The following is a 16,930-nucleotide window of genomic DNA, read 5'->3' on the forward strand; positions in this document are numbered from 1 at the left end:
TGCTTTTCCCACTAAATAGTATTTCTGCAAACTGGAGTTTGTTAGGTAATATTACAGCAAAGACTGAATTGTTTCCCATCCAGATCTTTTCACTTGCCTTTCTCCCCTGTTTACCTACTACAGACTGGTTCTCCCACCACTTAGCATCCTAGGATTTCAGCAGATGTCCAAAAATTTGGGAAGCACTTGAAGGACTGTTACTAAGCCTAAACTAAATATATCTCAGGGAGGAGAAGAGAAGTACATTGATTTTGATGTACCCTGCTCCAGCTAAGAAGTACCAAAGTCCAAGTCAGAGCCAAAGACTTTCTATTTGTGAAATCATACAACACAGATAAACACACATAACATCCGTCCTTAGTAACAATGAAGGTCATTGAAATGAAAACAATAGCCTGTAACTTTAGAGACCAGATTACCAATATTGATCAAAAATTTAAAATGTACACCCTTTAACCTAAAAATTACAGAGGTACATGTTTGCATAGATGATGTCACTGCAGAATTTTTCTATGCAAAAAAATCCATAGATAAGGAACTAGTTTTATATACATACATACATATATATAGATAGATAGATAGATAGATAGTCTCATTGAAATACTATGCTGCTGTTAAAACTGAAGTAGACTGTGTACTTCACCAAAAACTGAAAGCGAAGGGAATACTTCCCAACTCATCCTATAAAGCAGTATAAAACTAAAACTAGATAAAGATACCACAAGAAAAGAAAACTATACCCCAGTATCCCTTAAGAATGTAGATATAAAAAAATACTACTAAGCCTAAACCAGCAAACTATAAAAAGGATTCTACACCATGACCTAGTGAGATTTACTGCAGAAATCCAAGTTTGGTTCAACACATGACAGTCAACCAATGTAGGACAAAGATCACAAGACCATCTCATTGGACGCAGAAAAAGCATTTGACAAAATTCAGTACCCTTTCACGATAAACATTCAACAAATGAAGAATGGAAGGGACCTTCAACCTAATCAACATACAAAAATCAATTGTATCGCTATACACTAGCAATGAATAATCTGAAAAGAAAATTATAAAACAATTCCCTTTATAATAGGATCAAAAAATAATTAGTGGATTTAACTAAGTCACAAAACTTGTACACTGAAAACTATAATACATTGTTAAAAGAAATTTAAGAAGATTCAAGTAAGTGAAAAGACAATCTGTGTAACAGCCTGTTTTGCACAAGTGGATAAGACAAACCTAAAATTCATATGGGATTGCAAAGCGATCTTGAATAGCCAAAACAATCTTGAAAAAGAAAAAGTTGGAGTGCTCACACTTTCTCATTCCAAAACTTAACTTCAAAGCTGTAATGATCAAGATAGTGTAGTACTGGCATAAAGATGACATACAGATCAATAAAATTGAGAGTCCTGAAATAAACACATGTATCTATGGTCAACTGATTTCAACAAGGATGCCAGGACTATTAAAAGGGGGAAAGGATAGTTTTCTCAATAAATGATGCCAAGACAACTTGGATATCCATGTGCAAAGTAATCAACTTGGAAGACTACCTCACAATAAATGCAAAAATTAAAGTGTGTCAAAGACCTAAATGTAAGAGCTAAAACTATAAAACTCTTAGAAAACAGAGGTGGAAATCTTTGTGACCTTTGGCCCAGCAATAGTTTCTGAGATGTGACACCAACAGCACAATCAACCAAAGAAAATAATGAATTACTCTTCATCAAAATTCAAAACTTTTGTTCATCAAAGGACACTATCAAGAAAGTAAAAAGAGGCAGCTGCTCCCCTGAGCCTGCCCACTCTCTCCTTGAGAGTGTGCTGTCTTTCCCTTAATAAATCCTCACTTTACTTTCTTAAAAAAAAAAAGACAACTTACAGAATGAGAGAAAATACATGCAAGTCATAATCTGATGAAGATCTAGTATCCAAAATAAACAAGGAACTCTTAAAATTCAATAATAAAGACAAATAACCCAGTTAAAAACCAAAGAATAGACATTTCTCAAAAAATATAAATGCCCAATAATAAGCACATGAAAAGATGCTCAACATCATTAAATATTAAGGGAAAAAAAACACAATGAGATACCACTTGACAAATACTAGCAGGGCTACAAAAAAAATTGAATAAGTGGTGGTGAAGATGTGGACAAATTAGAAGCCTCACATGTTACTGGTAAGAACGTAAAATGGTGCAGATTCTTTGGAGAACAGTTTGGCAGTTCCTCAAATAGTTAAACGTAGAGGTACAATGTGACCTACCAATTCCACTCCTAGGTATATAACGAAGAGAACTGAAAAGAAATGTTTACACAAAAACTTGTACATGAATGTTGACAGCAACATTATTTATAATTTACAAAAAGTAGGAAGAAAAAGTAGAGACAACCAGAATGTCCATCAACTGATGAATGGATAAACAATGGAATATTGTATTATTTATTGTTATATAGTATTATTATTTATTATTATATTATGTATTATTTTAAAATGGAATAAAGTATTGGTACATGCTACAAATGGATGAACCTTGAAAACATGCTAAGTGAAAGAAGCCACAAATATTGTATAATTCCATTTATAGGAAATGTCTTGAAAAGGCAAATCTATAAAGACAAAAAGTAGATTAGCGATTGCCAGTGGCTAGAGGAAAGGGTGAGTGGAGTGTGATTGCTAATGGGTGCAATGTTTTCCTTTGGGGATGATGAAGACGTTCTGGAATTAGTGGTGATGGTTGCAGTGTTAGAATATACTAAAAACCACTGGACCACTAAAAACTACAGGGTGAAAATGAATTGTATCTTCATTTAAAATGCTTTACTGAATTTCTGTGATATATATTTTTCCTATATAAATAGTGGCCAAAAAAAGGTGCATTGAAATATACATACTATGACGTTTGAGTATTTAAAATGCAACAGGCTCCCAAAGAGTAAAATAGACATTCATGAGTCCATACTGATATGCGTTGATTCAAAAAATAAATGCAGAAGAAGGGATAAATATTCCTTTCACAAGAATTTCAATTAATATAGAAGGGTTGAAAGAAATAGAAAATCATCATTAGAAAATCACAGTAATAATTGCTCAGGCAGAACTGATGGATGAATACTAAAACAATGAAACTGTATTTGCATAGTCTAAAAAAACTTAACCTCGAAATGTATTGATGATTGTGGTGATTGCCACAAATTCTTTGATACCTCTCCCTCTTGGAGGTGTAATCCCCTTCCCCTTGAATGTGGACTAGACTTAGTGACTTGCTTCTAACAAACAATACGGAAAAGGTACAGTTAAGAAAAACCCGGCAGACATCACCTTAACCTTAAAGGTGATCAATGTTAACATCACTAGTAGTAAGTCATGGTGACCTCACTGCCTTTGACGTGATGTAACAAGAAGGGCACATCACCTCTTGTATTCTTCCCTTAAATCCGTAATTTCAGTCTATTTATGAGGAAACAGCAGAGAAAGCCAAACTGAGGGACATTCTACAAAACACCTGACCAGTGCTCTTCAAAAATGTCAAGATTATGGAAAGACTGAGAAGGCATCACAGTTGCAAGATTAGGCTAAGGAGCCATGATGACTACATTCAGCGTGGTATTCTTGCATTGGGCCCTGAAACAAAATACAGGTATTAGTGGAAAAACTGGGAGTATCCGAATCACGTGTGCAGTTAATAATGCCGTACCAATGTTAAGTTCTCAGCTCTGTAAGATGTTATCATTAGAGGAAGCTGGGTGGAGAAGGGTACATGGGAATATTCTCTGTAGATCTAAAATGTTTTTTTTTTTTTTTAAGAAAGGATTAAGAGGCAGTCTACTGCAAAAGCATCAACACAGGTTCTTTGGGGGTATAACTGTGCATCTGGTTCCTGGTTCTTCTTGCAGATACACAGTAGGATGATACTTCCCTCCCCTTTGACATTAGGTAGAGCCATGTGACTTGCTTTGTTCACAGGTGTAAGATGAGTGGAAGTGATGTGTTTTATTTCCAGGTAGAAGATCTAGAACCAACAGGTGGGTTTTTTTTTTAATTCTAACAGCTCCCCATATATGTATTTCTTAAACTGAAGAACTGAGTCCATATTTCATCTGACTGAATAAATGTATGCTAATAACCAAGACTTTTTTTAACATTTTACTTTTTTCTATTTTTATCCCTTTATTATTGTATTATTTAATTATTCTATTTTGGAAAGTGGGGGGGTTAATTAGGTTTGTTTATTTTTAGAGGAGGCAGTGGGGATTGAACCCAGGACCTCATGCATGCTAAGCATGTGCTCTACCACTTGAGCTATACCCTCCACCCCCAAGACAGTTTTGAGAAAGAGTAACAGGTGACACTTGCACTAGTGGGTAAGTAAAAGCACAGTCTAGCTAGCACTTCCTGAACATTCCCCATGGAAGTGTCTGCAACTGTTCTAAGGGTTTTACTCATTTTAACTCATTTAATCCTCACAATATCCCCACAAAATAGGAACTATAATGCTTGTTTTACAGATGGGGAAAGGGAGGCAGTCCTGTTATGTAAGTCCATGATTTCAAGCTACTTTTTAAACCCAGTCTTTCTAGAGTAGTGCTTCTCAGAACTTCTGAGATGAAGGACCAGTTGTTTGTTTCCTTGTTTTAATTTCTGACCTGTCATTGAACAATACTTTTGTAAAATATAATAAAAATGAAGTACTAGGAAAATAAACCATTAACAATGTTTGGACTGGCACTAGTCCACAAACCAAACTGTGAGCAGATCTGCTCTAGATTAAAAAACCAGATTGTGCCAGATAGATGTGTAAAAACAGATGTTAAAAATTAAAAATTTGGCTTATGAAAATGTGCTTTTGTAAATAGATGAGTAAGAGAAGAAAAGACTGTTCTAATGTCCGCTGACCCTGCAGTCCAGTGGCTATATTGTGGAACTCGTCCAGGCCCTGGGAGACACTGAGATTCTGTTTAATGATAAGAACTCAGAAAACATTTCATGGAAAACCCAAAGTGATTTTCTCTTCAACTCCCTTGGGTACATATTTACTGTTACCTAGAATCTGTTCCTATCTTCACTCACAGCAATTATCCTATGACCTCGCTGTGTATCTCCAAGATAAGAAAGACAGAACTGACCCTTCAAGTGGACCTGACCAACAAGGCTGCAGCTGGGTGCTTTTGTAGAATTTTTAGAGCACAGAAGACAGACATCGAGGGCTTCCTCCTGTCCTCAGCCCATGCTTTCAGGGGAACAAAAGGCAAAAGTTTGAAACCAGGGACTTTCGGGATGACGCTATGCCAAGATTCTCTGAAGCAATTCTGGATAGTATTATGAATCATAAGTTTCAAATTACCTTAACTTGAACTTCTAGTCACAAGGTACACGTGGAGGAGGTAGTCTAGAAGGTATATTTAGAGCCCTTGCATGAGGCACATGAGAAAAGATAGACGCACGAACTATGATAAAGACTTATCAGCTGATGTCATTCCTACGTCTTTATCCTCTGGCTGAGAGAGAACACAAGGCATTGGTAGAAATCAGGTAAAGACCTTTGGGTGATTTCTCGATGTAAAATCGGAATCAGGGCAAAGTAAGAACAAAACTAAGTACCCTCTCAGCTCCCTGAATCCTGAAAACTCATTTCTAGACCAGAGTGCAATGGTATTTCTCTGAGAGAACCCTACTAACCCAGGATAAAAATCCTGTAATAGCTCTGGCTTATCATATACAAGTCCTTGAACTCCTGGATACAAAAGACTCTTAGCCTTTCCTTAACCTGTAGAAAGGGCCTCAGGGAACTTCCTCTCCCATAAAATAGAACTATAGGAAAATAAGGTTCCAGAACTTTGAAAGGATCACAGTCCATGGTTAGTCCACGTGTGGGCACTGTTTCACCTTTCAACCCATTTTAATCTTTGTGAACATCAATTTGAGAGGCATACCCCTTTATGATCTCTTCCCAGAATGCAAATTATCATACTGATTCATGCTTGCAAGTCAAGCGGCCACCGCTGCTCTGTCAGAGGCTGGGAAAGCCAGAAGACTCACCGTGCTTTCAGAGCCCTGGCTCCTCACTCCCATCCAGGCAGGTAGCTCCGGGCAGATGGGGCTGTTTCTGTGAGAGGAACCTAGCATCGTCCTAGTTCTAACCCGGTTCTTTCCAGCCCTGACCAGCGGCACAGCTGAGCCACCGTTCCTTCTCTTCCTCTTTCTTGAACAGGTGAGAGGTCTTCGAATCTCTATTCAAACTAAGTGCTGGTCAACATCACTTTCATTCCTCCCCCTGGTAGGAATGTTATCTTAGGGTCCTGGGGCCAGCAAATGACACCAGAATCCAAAGAATATCTATTAAAGATCTGGTTCACTTTCTTGCAGTTCTAGGAAAGATTAACATTACATCAGAAAGAAACATCAGAACATCCATAGTCTTCCTTCTTGGTCCAAATCCACAGGAGAACACAGGCAGGACTGCACTTGAGGTTTTCTGACATTTTATTTTATATAATCAGAGAAAGAAAGTAGCCACTGGCGTCTTCTGGCTTTGCATCTCTAGCACAAGTGGTCTCTTTGCCCTGAGTAGTACGTCTTCATTCCCAGGACAGAAAGTATACGTTGCCCTGTGTGTCTCCCACCACGAGCTGCAGGGCAGAGTTAGGACCCAGCCAAGGCTCCACGCAGCTCACTGCACCTTCGCATCGGAACAGGCCCAGCTACAACGGGAACAAAAACGGGAGGTGAGGGCTCCAAACCTGGCGCCTACTTACTAACTTGTTTTTCTCTTTGCACTAACAACTTTTGTTTAGAAACAGGTGTTAGTTGCACACTACTGCAAGAAGGATAGAAGAAAACAGAATTTTGATCTTTTGTCCTTTTTTATCCCAAGTTTGCTCTATGACATCCCTTCAGCCCTCCTTACACACACACACACTTACCAGCTGCATACTGGGTCTCTCCCACAGTTTAACATCTCTGTCCTTTGAAGCTGTCACCAGCAACTCAGGCAGCACGTGGAGGGCTGTGACAGGGCCCGTGTGAATCTCAGAGAGGAAAAGGATGAGGTATGGTGAGTTCTCAGTGGGCCTCCTCAGTCCAGGAAGCACGGAAGTCTGCTGGGCCGGACCTAGAGCCTCCTCCCCAGTATTGTGCCCTTTCCCTCAAGCTCACCTTTCTGCGCTGCCGCGTATTTAGGGCTGGGACTGTTGGCCAGATGTCAGTAGGTATAGATGGATCTGTCTCTGGAGTTTCTACTTTTTTCTGCCAGATATTATCTGTGGTCCATTCTCCTTCAGCAGTGCATCTGGCTAGGTTCCACAGCATCCCATCAGAGCTGGCACACAAAAATGAGGACTCTGCCATTTCAAGGGCAGAGTTAGGTTTCAGGCTTCGAAGTATCCACCCTCCTCCCCCAGGCAATCTCCAGATTCCTCAGGCCCTCCCATCCACACTCACCAGATTCAGGTCTGGCCTGAGTTACCGATATGAGGGTCTTACTAGGATTCTCTAAATTCAGATTAAATTCCATGCACTCTTCAAACTCTCCTGATTCCTTTCGCCTCTGTGAAAGGATAGATCATTTTGTTTCGCCTATTCATAGCAATTACTGCTGCCCAGACAAAGCAACTCTTTTCTGCTCTGGGCTGGTCAGGAGTTTTTTAAGCGGTAAACTAGCTACAGGAAAGTACACAAACCTTAAATGGACATCTTGATAAAATTTGACACATGTATACATCCATGCAATCACTAACCAGATCAAGATGCAGGTCATCTCCATCACCCTGGAGAGCTGCCTTCATAACCTTTCCCAGTTAACATCAGCGTACCACCACCCCTAGAGCTAACAATATTCTGACTTCTGTCATCAGAAATTAGTTTTGCTTGTTCTTGAACTTCATTTAAGTGAAATCATGTAATATATACTCTTTTATGTCTGGCTTCTTTCATCCATCATAATGCCTATGAGATATGTCTGTACTGTTCCAAATACTGCTAATACAGTGGCAAGACAAGAGAGACATGAAAAAAATGCAATTAAGAAAATTATGTTTATGGTTTCCCATGATTCTTTTTTGTTAATTAATTAATTAATTTAACTTTTTTATGGTGGGGGAGGTAATTTAGGTTTATTTATTATATATTTTCTTAAACAGAGGTACTGGGGATTGAACCCAGGACCTTGTGCATGCTAGGCATGCACTCCACCACTGAGCTACACCCTCCCCACTCCCATGATTCTTTTAAACACTAGAATCCTTTTCTGTATCAATGACATCTTACAAGGAAACCCATTATAGCATGCTCTGAACCAGAGCTGCTCCAGCTGAAGGAAGAGAAGATTGGGAGCCTTTCCCTTCCTTCCTCTTATCCTCCATCATGGCCCCATGGCTTTAAAATAGTGATCCTGAACAAATATTTGTTTTAACACACACCCAAACAGAACTTACTGAGAGAGAAAAAACTCTAAGGTGCATTGACTGCAGGACAAACACACCATAGTCCTGGTGGATGGACAGCATCATAGGATGGTCTGAATAGCCACTCCTGGTTTACAAGAAAGAAAGCGACTGAACCCAGGAACCCTTCTCTGCAAGACCCCAGTGTTTGTTCTAATTTAGAACCAACCTCGGGTTAACCACTAACCCACTTTTCCTCTTTCTCCAACCCGAGAGGAAACAGCATTTTGGATCTTACCAGATTACAGAGGGAGCATCCCCCAGCTTCATGTGCAGTAATTGCAAATCCGCTTTGGCCAAGATGAGGGAGTGGCCATCAGGGGCCAGGCTGACACCTGTCAGGAACCCTAGGTCCTCCTGCAGAACTTGGTTCAGGTAAAGACTGTAGCTCAAAAAAGGTACATGGACAGAGACAGATCCTACTTTAGCTCGCCTCTCTCAGGCACCTCAATTCCCCATGAATTCCTCAGGAGTAAAGTATAAAACAAAATGCATCACTTTCGCTGCAAATTCTGTTCCTTTGCCTGCTTTTCTTACATTAGCATTTATCATACCATCACCTCACTTGCGCAAAGTAGGAATCTCTCACATTCTTGTCCCTTCCTTCCCTCCTGACCTCCTACTGATCGATGAGCACTGTGGATTCTATTTGCAGCACATGCCTGAATCTCTACCCCTCTTCTCACCCCCACAGCCCAGGTCAGAACCCACATTGTGTCCTCTCCAGGCTATAGCAACAGTTGTACCTTTAGGATCCCTCTACTACTATCCACCCTAATTTGGCCACTGGAGTTCTCTTTCTAAAATTCAGACAATTATTCTGCTCGAAATTCTTAACCCTGTGCCCTCTACAGCCTGGCCCCAGTTTTATCTTTTCAATCTAATTCCCCACCTCCCACCCCCAACTCCCACCAAGAACCCAAAGGCTTGGCTAGACTCAGAATATACCATGCACTCTCATGCCTCCATGCCTTTTGTTCATGCTGCCTTCTCTGCCCTTACTGGTCCAAAAAACTCCTACTCATCCTTTAAGCACAACCTCAAATAGCAACTCTTTCATAAATAGTAAGTTTCTTAAATTCTGCAGCCCCAGGAATTTTATATTTATATCTTTATTACAGCAGTAATCACTCTGCATATTGTTGGCAGTTTACTTATATGCACATTTCTCTACTGTGAGCTTCCTCAATTAAAAATTAATTCCAATCTGGTTCATACTGCCTGGCCCAGAGCTTATCATAAAAGTAGGCACTTGATAATTATTAAATAAATTGACAGGACCAGGAGCAGAAAACAATTTTGCAGGGGACTTTATCCTGCTTACTAACTAACATCCTGTTGACCTAGTTCAGAAGTAGAGAAGGGTAATCTGAGCAAAATTGCAGGTGTAATTATATCCATTAACCCAGCCGCCTCATTTCACCTGAAATGTCTGGGAGTTGAATCCATCCGGAGTACCACTCGCCACTCGCTGACTTGGTTATAAGCACTGACAACAATCAAGGTGTGTGCTGAGGACCAGAGCAGAGCACTGATGGGGCCTGGAGCCTAGTGAATACAAGTCTATTTCAGTATTTCTGAGGACTTAGGATGAACCTTCTTTCCCCTCCATCTATGCAGCCTCTAACCCCACACAGATCATCAGACACACAGCCCGGGCAGAATTCACATCAACAAAGGACTGGGGTTGACCCAACCTACCTGTGCGGTGGCCACAGCCTTAGCTTCCTGCCACAAGGTTAGTTCCCCGGCCTGATTCCCAGACACTGCTACGGAACCATCTGGGGCCCAGGCCACAGAAGTGACGGCTGCAGGACTCCTGGGTATATATGTGTCATCTGGAGAAGAAAGGAAGTGACTGATCATGAGCTGGACCACCGCTGGGATACAGGAGGATATCAGGCAACACCTGGTCATCTTGGTCCTGCTAACACACCCTCCTCTCACACCCTGCCTCTCTCTCCGCCTCACTTGCCTGCTTCTTCGGGGACCTGCCAGAACCGTATGGAGCCCTCCTCTGAGGCGGTCAGCAGGAGGCCTGAGGTCTCGGAAACAGCAGCCACACTGACTGGGCCACTGTGTCCCAGGAGAGTGTGTGTCTGAAACACCTAGGAGGGAAGGATGGAGGTGGGACGGGGGGAGCTGACAGGTCAGACGGTCCCAATTACATCCTCTCCACTTCCCCCTACCCCGTCCTCTTGGGGAACTCACCAAGAGTGGATGCCACAACCGTGTGACCCCATCCAATCCAACAGTCACCACCAGAAGCTCCGACTCCGGCTGGCCGACTGACGAGACGCAGAGACTGAGTCAGAAGAAGGGGTGACGGGAAGACGCAGTGGGGAAGGGAAGGCGGCTGACACGTCATTACCTGTCCGGGGCTCCAGGGCAGCCGCACAGTGGCTGATGGGTCCAGAGTGAGCAGGGATGCTGGTCATCTCCACACCCTGATGGTCCCACACTTTCAAGGTCCCATCCCGGCCGACAGATACCACATGCCCCTCCTGCCCCAGAGCACAGGATCAGAGAAGAGTCACACTGAGCTGGACATGGGAATCATGACTCCCCCCACAGAGGTGTGGGCTGAGCATTCAGGGCTTAGAAGATGTCAAAGAATGAGGACAACCCTGGGATAGTCGGGCTGGGAGTTAGGACCGCAACCCTGCCACAGGGTCGTGGTACTGACATGCTGTGTTTTTACGCTCTCCCTCCCCTCCCACCAACTCTCAGTCTCAATACCCTAAATCTGCTCTAATCCAGATGCAAGCATCGCACTGTTTATACTTCTTTCACTTTGGGGACTAGATACCCAGTGCATCGAGTCTCCCAACCCCCCTTAGCCTTCCCAGAGACCCCCGGTGAGCTCCCCATTGCCTTCTCACCACGGCCACCACGGCGCTCACGGCACTCTGATGACCCAGGAACTGACCAAGCTGCTGTCTGGACTCTGGGTCCCATAGCCCCACAGAGCCATCACTGGAGCAGGAGACCTTCAGAATCAGAGGGTAGAGGAGTCGAATTACCAGCATCCCTCTAGCACTTCTGTATACAGGGTGGAGGGCAGTAAGACTTGTGATTAAGAGCAAGGGCCGTGCTGGGTTCAAATCCTAGTGCCACCATTCATTACTTTGTGACCTAGGGCAAGTTCATCTCTCTGGACCTCAGGTTTCTCTTCTATTCGACCAGGATAATGACAGTGTACCTTCTGATGGGGGCTGACGCATCTATGTAAAGCACTTAGCACACAGCCTGGTACACAGTGAGCATTGAATAAAGAGCAGCTATTGTCCTTGTTACTAACGTAGTGTCAGTCAAGAAACAAAGATGAGAAGTCTGCAACACCATGGAAAGATCTGGCTGCCGAGAAGTTGGGGCAGGGCAGACTATGACTAGTCTATTCAAAACTGATACTCTTATTTCTTTTTGAGAACAACAGAGACCCTGCATCGGAAACTAGGCTTCCCCATCCCTGAGGGCATAATTTGAGATTCATTTTTGCTTTACGAGCAAAGAAATCACAGCAGTTCCCTTTACCTGCAGGGACAGGGCATCCTAAGCTCTTGCAGAGACAGTTCTGTGTTCTTGTTGAGAGCATAGGCTTTCTTATGAGAAAGTCTACAGGCTCAGCTTCTTCCCTTACATGACCTTGGAAATGGTCTTTAATCTATCTGAGCTCAACATCCATGTCTATGAAATAGAGATAACAGCTCTTTACAGGGTGTTGTAAAGACTAAATGAGGCAATACATGTTAAGAGCTTAGCCCAGTGTCTGGCATATACTAAGTGGTAAAAAAAAACATTAGCTATTATATTGGGTGCTGGAAAATTATATTAATACCATATAATACTACATTATAAATGAGGGTTAGGAATAGGATGGGGTGGGGAGTGTTATCTTCCCCAGGAACCCTGCTGAGCTTTGTGCCACCCCCTGCCCCTTCACTCACCAGGAGGTTGTCTTTGGTCCAGGCACAGCCAGTGACCCAGTCTCGGTGACAGGCAGAGAAGGAGCAAATCAGAACAGGGGCTTTGGGTGTCCTCACATCCCAGCAGAGCAGACTCTGGTGGGTCCCAAGAGAGGGAGCCGTCAGGACCGCAGGATGGAGGTAGAACACCAGGGCCATTTTAGGTGAGACGTTTCAAGAAAAGAGGGAGTATCAAGGAAGGAGGGTGGACAGATCCAGCACAGGAGGTCTGAGAAAGCAAAAGTCGGAGGAAGCAGCAGGAAACGAGCTGCTCTGGAATACTGGACCAGAGCATTCGGGGGAGCAGGGGGACGGGGCACAGGGGCTGCATCCTTTCGCGGCTCACCCGATCCCTGCCCCCAGTAGCCAGGCTGCATCCATCAGTGCTGAAGCTACAGCAGCTCACGGGGCCCTCGTGTCCCCGGAGCTCAGTGCCACAGGGAAAGTCTTCTGCCTTTTGTGGCAGTGTCAGCAACTGCCGGGGCCACAGCCGCACAGCGAAATCCTCTGCATTGGAAAAAGGGGGAGAGGAAGATGTCCTGAAAGAGGAAGTGAGACCAGCCTGGGAGGTCAAAGACAAAGGCGATCATGGAGGCTGAGGATGATGTCTGAGGGCACAGCTCCAAGGGAGGGACGCTGTGAGTCACAGGCTGTGGGACGCCCTGGACAAGGGTCAGTCATCCTGTGAGGACGCAGGACAGGAATGCCAGGCACTCCCAGCTCTGGCTCTGTAGCTGTCTCTTTCTAACTCCCCACTGCACCCCACTCCCTTCCTCTTCTAAAGTGCCTCCTATCTAGGGAAGACGAAGGCCAGTCTACATTTTCACCTCAACATCTCTCTCTCTCTCCTCCTAAGGGAAACCCATCCTTCGACACAGCAAAATCTCCCACTGGGCAGAAACTCAAAGGGTCACAAGGATTACAAAGAGGTCCCAGAATCAGGGTTAAAGAATAAGAAGAAACAGTTTCAAGTGACTGCAAGATAAATGCTTTTAAAAGCACTTTAAAATTGTAAAATAAAGTTATATAGGTGCGTATTTTCATGTACACACATACATATAAATGGAAGACAGATGTTAGCTTATTTAAAATAAACAGTGACTCACAACCCTGCCTGCTGGCCAGCCGTACCTGAGGCAGCAGCCAAGAGTTCCTGGGAGATGGCCAGTCCCAGGACGGGCTTCCGGTGTCTGGACAAAAGCCAGAGGGCCTGAAGGGAGTGTCCCTTGAGCATCCAGCCTTGCAGGGTCCCATCTTCTGCACCACTCACCAACACCTTAGGGCTGAGCCAGGCCAGTGCAGACACTGCCACGTCTAGTGCTTGAGCCCCCTGGGAATCTAGAGAATGAGAGACAAGAGTGTAAGATGCTTGGGAAGAGGACTGGGGTGGGCATGGAGGCTTTTTCCAAAGCTCAAACACTCCAGCCCTTCTCCCTCTGGTACCTGAAGGAATTCCGTAGACTCGAATGCCATCTGCTCGGTACCCAACGGCCACACGATCACCGTCTGGGCTGAGAGCCACGGAGAGGGCAGGAGAGAGAGCGGGAGAACCTAGGCACCCACGGGGCCGACCCAGAGACCCGGACCACACCTGAACCTGAGGGCAAAGAAAGGGGCTTAAAGACAGCCTGCCCTACCCCTCCCCCGTTAAAGTCCTCCTTCCATAGACTTGTCTCTCATCTCCCAAGAGCTGTTGTGCACACACCCACACCCTTCTCCCTGTAGCTCGCACCAGCCAAGCTCCCCCAGTCTCCCCAACAAAGGCCCCGTCCTCACCCAAATATCCCCACACCTTTGCCACCCCCTCCTCATTGCCCACCACCAGCCCTCGGTCACCTGACCTTGCCATCCTCTCCGGCCGTCAGTAACTGGCAGCCCGCACGCAGGAAAAGGGCAGCAGCCACAAAGCCGTGGTGGGCAGGGAAGGCAGCCAGCCTGTGCCCCTTCTTGCCAGGCCCACAGCTCCACCATCCCGTCTAGCCGGCCCACAGCCACAACCCGCCCAGGCACATGGAAGGCCAAGGTACGGACAGAGACTCCCGGGGCTCCCAGTTCCTGCGTGGGGAGGTAGAAAGTGGAATGTCAGGGCCTGCTCTCCACCCAAACCCAGAGTGACACAGGATGCAGGTGTCTGTCACTCCCCACCTTCTACTCCCACCCTCCTGTGCTCCCTCCTCCAGGGCTACTGGCACCTCTCACCTTGGTGACTTTGAGCCCATCCACCTGAAAGAAGCTGAAGCTGCCAGCCCAGCTTCCAATGGCTACAATCTGCCCCTCTGGGTGGAAAGCAATGCAGTTCAGGGGCTTGGGACAGGTGTGCTGGGAGGCCAGCTGCCCATGGACTGTGTCCCACAGCTGGAGGAGCGAGAAAGGGAGGAGGAATCAGAGTCTGAATACAGATGCCTGAGTGTCTCCATCCCAGAGCTTCAGGGGCCACCTGGTCCAGTCCCCTGCCCTCAGCAGGTAAGCAGTCAGAGCCTCTGCCCCACTGAGAGAGCAACGTCACAGGGCTGACTCCGTGTGGGGCCACTTCCACCAGCATGGCCCCCGGCCCCCGGCTGTTACCTTCAGGCATCCCCCCAGGCACACGGTGGCCAGCAGCCGGCGGTCTGGGCTCAGGCAGCAGCCAGTGACCTGGTACTGGTGAGCCTTGGTCTGGAGCACCCTACCCCAGGGAGACAGCGTCAGAGCCACAGGCTCCCTCCCCTCTGCCCTCCCCTGGGCTTCCAACAAGGAGACACAGGGCAGGGTGGGGAGAGAAGTGGGGAGTGGCACTTACCGGCAACCATGCTGCAGGTCCCAGAGCTCCAGGATCCCATCAAAGGCAGTAAGAAAGAGGGTATCATCCGAGAGGAACGAACAAGAGGAGACCCCATCACAGCCACTCACCACAGACCTCTCCTCCTGTGACAGCGAGCAGGAAAAGCACACTCAGGGTGCTCCCCTGACCACCCCGTGTCCAGTCACTCCGTGCCCCAACCAGGAAGGAGGCAATGGCAAGAAGGGCTGCTAGGCCCTTGTCTCGTCACATTCCCTGCCTGCATCTCAGAAAGTGGCCCTCTGGGCCCACCTGTTACAAGTGCAAAGCTTTGGGCCCCCTTCAGACCTAGGCCCAGCTCAGGTTCAAGTGGGACCTCATGATACAAGTGAGGTCACATCTTCTCCCCAACTTCAAACCCCATATGTATCCCTAAGTCACAGATTTTGATGGGTCTGTGGAAGGAATGACACTATACACATGCATATATATGGGGGGGGGGGGTGATACAGGTGGACGAGGAGAGAACGGCTGTGACAGTGGGCCCACCTCCCCAGCCTAACCTCTACCACCCTCCCTTAAGCCCCCTCTGCTGTGATCATCCCCAGCAGTTTACAGGAAACCTTCCCCAATGTCTTTGCTCAGGCTCCTCACTCAGCCCGGAATGCCTGCCCATCTCCAACCTACGTCCTCCAGTAAGTGCTCACTCAGCTCTCATCTATGTCACATGGCTGTGTTTTGGTTCCTTTTTCACCCTGTATGCCTTAACTTTCAACAAAACTGAGGCTTGGTGGGCAGAGACAATGTCCTAAGCTCTGTGTTCCTTGCTCTGCTTAGTACAGTGCCTTGAGTGGAAGGGAGACAGCAAATATTTGCAGTGGGAGGGATTTTTTGACCAAGCCCTTGAGATCTGATGTGAAGGAAGTAAAGCTGTGAATCCAGCAGGTGCTAATGGGTGGGCTGGGCTTGTCTAGGGCCCTACCTGCCAGGTTCTCAGGTCCAACAGGTAAACCGTCCCATTGGCAGTGCCCACAGCTGCTCTTTGCCCGTTGGGGGAGAAGGCCACAGCCGTGGGGGCTGAGGAAAGTGCCAGGGACAGGCTGGAGCTAGGGGAAAAACAGCAAGAAAGGGAGGAAAGGAGGAATGAAGGGGAAGGAAGCAGACAGGAACTCGTTTCTGCATTTCTGAGCCTGAGTCCCCCTCTTCTCGGTGATTCCAGTCTGTTCTTTTTTTCTCCAGTTTGAGAGAGGGCTGCAGCGTGCTCTTTGGTAGGCTTGCCAGCATCTGGGGTCAAGGGCTTTACCTTTGCTGGCGCCCCAGGGTCTGGGGTTTGTTAAGCCAATGTAGCGTGTGCTGGAGGTGCCATCGCTGGGAGAGCTGGCGGGCCTGGCAGCAAAGTGGCGAGTCCAGAGGCTGGTTGGCGGCCTGCTGGTGCAGGAGCAGTGGGTGCTGGCTGAGGACTGGAGCCTGCTGCCTCAGGAAGGTGTGAAATACAGCAACATCAGCCTCAGGAAGCTTCTGCTCCTCTTCGGGGACTGAGGAAGCTATAGAAGAGAGGTACTATGTCACTGGGAGCAAGTGGGACCCCCATTAACCCCAGCACCAAGTCAACCATATGATGGGTCTAAAATGGTAAGTCTCAAGGTCTGGCCCTCTGGTCCCACATCAGGAACATCCTTTAAAAGTACAAAGCTTTGGGCCTCCCTCCAGACCTAGGGAACCAGAATCTGGGGACCGTGGGATTAGCAATTTAAACAAGTTTCCCA

At 46.0% G+C, this 16,930-nt stretch overlaps 1 protein-coding gene across 1 annotated transcript in view; it reads right to left on the reverse strand.

The window, feature by feature from the left end:
- Positions 1-4,030: 4,030 nt before the first annotated feature.
- TEP1 (telomerase associated protein 1) overlaps positions 4,031-16,930 on the reverse strand; it is a 38,284-nt gene continuing 25,384 nt past the window's right edge. Inside the window, 23 exon segments of the mRNA XM_014564787.2 lie at positions 4,031-6,701; positions 6,924-7,028; positions 7,156-7,340; positions 7,441-7,546; positions 8,433-8,529; positions 8,680-8,823; positions 9,865-9,989; positions 10,143-10,279; positions 10,417-10,549; positions 10,653-10,729; positions 10,813-10,945; positions 11,324-11,431; positions 12,389-12,502; positions 12,753-12,913; positions 13,538-13,744; positions 13,850-14,003; positions 14,248-14,343; positions 14,345-14,461; positions 14,606-14,761; positions 14,972-15,071; positions 15,186-15,310; positions 16,147-16,270; positions 16,468-16,708. Of these exon segments, the coding sequence (XP_014420273.2) occupies positions 6,579-6,701; positions 6,924-7,028; positions 7,156-7,340; positions 7,441-7,546; positions 8,433-8,529; positions 8,680-8,823; positions 9,865-9,989; positions 10,143-10,279; positions 10,417-10,549; positions 10,653-10,729; positions 10,813-10,945; positions 11,324-11,431; positions 12,389-12,502; positions 12,753-12,913; positions 13,538-13,744; positions 13,850-14,003; positions 14,248-14,343; positions 14,345-14,461; positions 14,606-14,761; positions 14,972-15,071; positions 15,186-15,310; positions 16,147-16,270; positions 16,468-16,708 (3,068 nt within the window). The 3' untranslated portion in view covers positions 4,031-6,578.

Source organism: Camelus ferus, chromosome 6, assembly GCF_009834535.1.
Source record: "Camelus ferus isolate YT-003-E chromosome 6, BCGSAC_Cfer_1.0, whole genome shotgun sequence".
NCBI classification, from domain to species: domain Eukaryota; kingdom Metazoa; phylum Chordata; class Mammalia; order Artiodactyla; family Camelidae; genus Camelus; species Camelus ferus.